The sequence below is a fragment of the Austrofundulus limnaeus genome, unplaced genomic scaffold, assembly GCF_001266775.1.
Source record: "Austrofundulus limnaeus strain Quisiro unplaced genomic scaffold, Austrofundulus_limnaeus-1.0 Scaffold12, whole genome shotgun sequence".
Taxonomy (NCBI): Eukaryota; Metazoa; Chordata; class Actinopteri; order Cyprinodontiformes; family Rivulidae; genus Austrofundulus; species Austrofundulus limnaeus.
In genome coordinates this window covers 1,845,105-1,848,635 of record NW_013952414.1, presented here as the reverse complement: position 1 = coordinate 1,848,635, position 3,531 = coordinate 1,845,105, and the positions used below count along the sequence as shown (strand labels likewise).

The window sequence follows — 3,531 nt, the reverse complement described above, 5'->3', positions numbered from 1 at the left end:
CCTCTAGTAATATTTACTGAGAAAAATGGTGACGTGTTCAATACTTATTTTACCCGCTGTATTTACATAAATGAATTAGTTCGGGAGCTAACACTATATATTGCCATTAATGAATTAGCTTGTGAGATATCGCTATAATTTGCGATGTATGAATTAGCTTGGGAGCTAATTCTATATTTATTAGGTCAGGAGCTATCGCCATGTATACATTAGCTCAAGAGCTAACATGAAAGTTAAAAGGTCAAAGCTGAGGTTCTTCTTCCATGAAGCAGCTCTGTTGTCCTCCATCCATATTTTCAGTTACAGGCTGAGTCATTTCTACCTTCTCCTCTCTGTCAACGCTCTCTGGTTCCATTTAAAAGGGCTGAACATCAGATATTATCCATATTATGCAACTTGCAGCAGAGGACTTGCTGTGCAGTATAAATAACAAGGCAACTGCCATGTGACAATATTGTTCTTAAAATAAAAAACTAAACAGCCTAACAGTGTGTTCACAAGCTTGTTTTTCTATTTCAAGTAACGTTTAAAAAATTATATCTAATGTTACAACTAGTCGGACATCCCTTTAAACTTTTTTTATTGTTGCTGCAAGATCTAACACCAGTGCACACACATTATCCAAACACAGCTGTGCAATCATGACCAAACAAGCAGGAATATGAGGCAGAAACGTTCATCAGTAAAATATTAAAATACCAGAAGTGGATTGAAGAACTTGGCTGATTCTTTTAAAAAGCCTGCAGCAACTCCATCACATGTAGTTTCCCTAAAATTGCTTCTGTTATGTGTCTCAGTGACATTTACATTTTAATCTTCTCAACCCAGTGTAATAAGCTGCCTCCACTCACCGAGCACGATGGCCAACATCTGTGTAGCTTTTTTCTCCCGCGCGTGCATGCTCCTGAACCGTGGATTCATGTGAGAGAGAGACATCGGCCGCAGCGCCGTGTGCGTCCGTCCGTTCGACAGGTCCTTCACCTCACAGCCCATCCTGACGGGAGGAAGTTCCGTCTGGTTGTCGTCCTGCCCATCCTGCTCCCCTCGACCCTGATCCAGGTCCAGCTCTGTGCGGCCACAGGAGGCGTGGCTGATGCTGCAGTAGTTGTGCGTGTCCACGGGGGGCAGCACCGAGTTCTCCTCCGGTCCCGTTTTGGGGCGTTTGCGCCACAAGCAGCCCGAGAGTAGATTCGACTTAGAAAGGCTCGGTGGATCTACGCTCTGCTGAGGAGACAAATGATTAACAGTCAGTACGCAGATCCGATTTAGTTTCCACTGGTGGGCACAGCTAACCAGAAGGTTAGCTTCGTTAACTCATAAACAAAAATAAACAAWCAAAAAAAATAAAATAAAATAAAAAATAAAAATTGTGGAAGCCATACCCAAACAAGTAAAAATTAGCACAAGCYAACATAAACAGCAGCATTAGCTCATAATCCCTTAACTAAAAATAAAATTTTGCTAATGCCAAATTGCTAAACGTGACTTTTTTTGTAAGCTAACACTAAGCCAATCGTTCACCACTAAGATTACTGTCACTTAAGCTTGGATTAAATTTCAGTAAGATGTGAGACAACGGGTTGGAGATTGCGTAATTTTGGACGTATTTTCCTRAGCGAGTATAAACGAGCTGAAGACACAGCGGACTATAAATTATCATAGATTCTCCTTCTGCCCTCCTACAGCTCATAAACAGTAATGAAGATGGCTGGATATTGTGTTCTTTTTATTTTTTTATCACTCAATGATTTGTGTCGTGTTGGTGGATGGAGTCCATGGTGGAAATACCTTTTTTTAAAACAGTGGTGAAAATCAGCTGCGTGCTCACGTTCAATAGGATCAAATTAGATGCTTTTCCAGCTCTTTTAACATGGTTTTAAAAAATCATTTTAAACAAAATAAGCTGCAGAAGGCAGATCTGATCTGCTCCTCAGCACTGCTGGAGCGCTGTGGTGTTCTTCATGAACAAACACATCCACGAAGTTCAAACCAATTACACACTCCAAGCTGCAAAGTCCGTATCTCACAATTCTGACTTTTTGATTTTTTTTATTACACATCCACTGGTTCATGAGATACTTTGCTTGCAGACAAACAAAGTCACATACACATAAACACACACAGGCGATTGATGATTGCCTGGCTTTAACAGTGGGGAGCGGCAACAACTTGAGTTATAATTCTGTTTTTAAATAACATCATATGATACTCCTAAATGTTTGGTTTCATACCGTGACTCCATGAATCCGTGGTATTTTTGCTCAAGGTTATCACATTGCAGCTCTTCTGCAGAAAATAGCTCTTTTTCCAGCAGCCAAACACCAAATGAAAGAACAACACATCAACAACCTCTACAAACATTACAACGTTCCTTTTGACTGTTCAAATGGCCACGCTTTACTCTGTGCTCTACGTTCTGGGTTCCCTCAGATCTCACCTGTAGSGTTGTTTTAATTGACAGCTTGCCTCTAAGCTCATCGTTTTGAACTTTGTGCTTTATCAGACAAGTGCTGCTCCACTAAAGCCAACAAAGTGCTGAATAAAGCTGGTCAAAGTGGATGTTATGGGTGATTCATGCCACGAGCAGATAAACCACAAAATGCCTCCCAGTTTTTTAAGCCTCGGCTCCACATGATCTTTCAGGAAGTGTTTTAAATGTGTGACTGAAGGCAGCCTTTTATTCAGTTCGCCTGTTCATTTATCAAATATCCACTTTCTGAACCAGCAGCACTCTCAGCAGCTTTAATGAGCCCCCCGTTTTTTTATGAGTCATCTAATCGATTAACAGAGTCTAATTGTGATGCTGCTGGTTTTCCCCAGCATAGCCACGAGCTTCAGATGTTCCTGGTGTTCTTTTTACTCATATGATTACACATTTTACACTGAAATCATCACTTCTTCTGTTTTTTTAAGAAGTTGCAGATTAAGAGTGTGATTCAGTCTATCATATACAGACACACACATTGTTTTGTTGACAGGTGACCACAATGATGTACAGAAACAAGGCAGGCTTTGAAATCAAGTTCTCTCTTGGACCCCGAAGCAGTGACCACACAGTGGAAATTAAAACAAAAAACAGAGTTTGCACAAAAAACGCCTCATGAAAATGTACAAAACCAATTCTGAAGGACTTGAAACATTGGAAATATAAATAAAAAAGAATAAAAAACCCATAAACATCACCTGTGAAAACATTGTTTTCACTTGTGATTTAAGACGTTTAGCATGTTTGTGTGATTTTGGAACTTGTGTTCATATGAAACCTTTAAATCTTTTTATCAATCTCCACTTCACCTCAATCTATTTTAAATGAGAATTGGTCCAGAGAAGACCGAAATGTTTTCTGGATAGTATTCAGAATCAAAAGGGCTTCTTCTTTGCATGATAGAGCTTTAACAAGCATTGTGGATGATTGAATTGACTGTTTCTATGTTTGTGGAAGTTTTTCTGAAACTGTTCCACTATTTTTAAATAGTTTTCCCAGACTGGTTAACCCCTGCCCATTTCCATTTCCATGAGATCCAACTTCTC

General features: G+C 39.8%; 1 protein-coding gene across 3 annotated transcripts in view; it reads right to left on the bottom strand.

Moving 5' to 3' along the window:
• The window catches only part of drd3 (dopamine receptor D3), a 41,606-nt gene that overhangs the window by 5,186 nt on the left and 32,889 nt on the right, over positions 1–3,531 (bottom strand). For 2 of the 3 annotated variants that reach the window (XM_014002219.1, XM_014002217.1), the window contains exon 7: positions 852–1,224. In XM_014002219.1, coding sequence (XP_013857673.1) covers positions 852–1,224 — 373 coding nt within the window. The remainder of the gene's footprint in view (positions 1–851; positions 1,225–3,531) is intronic. The other variant, XM_014002218.1, reaches the window with a different exon arrangement.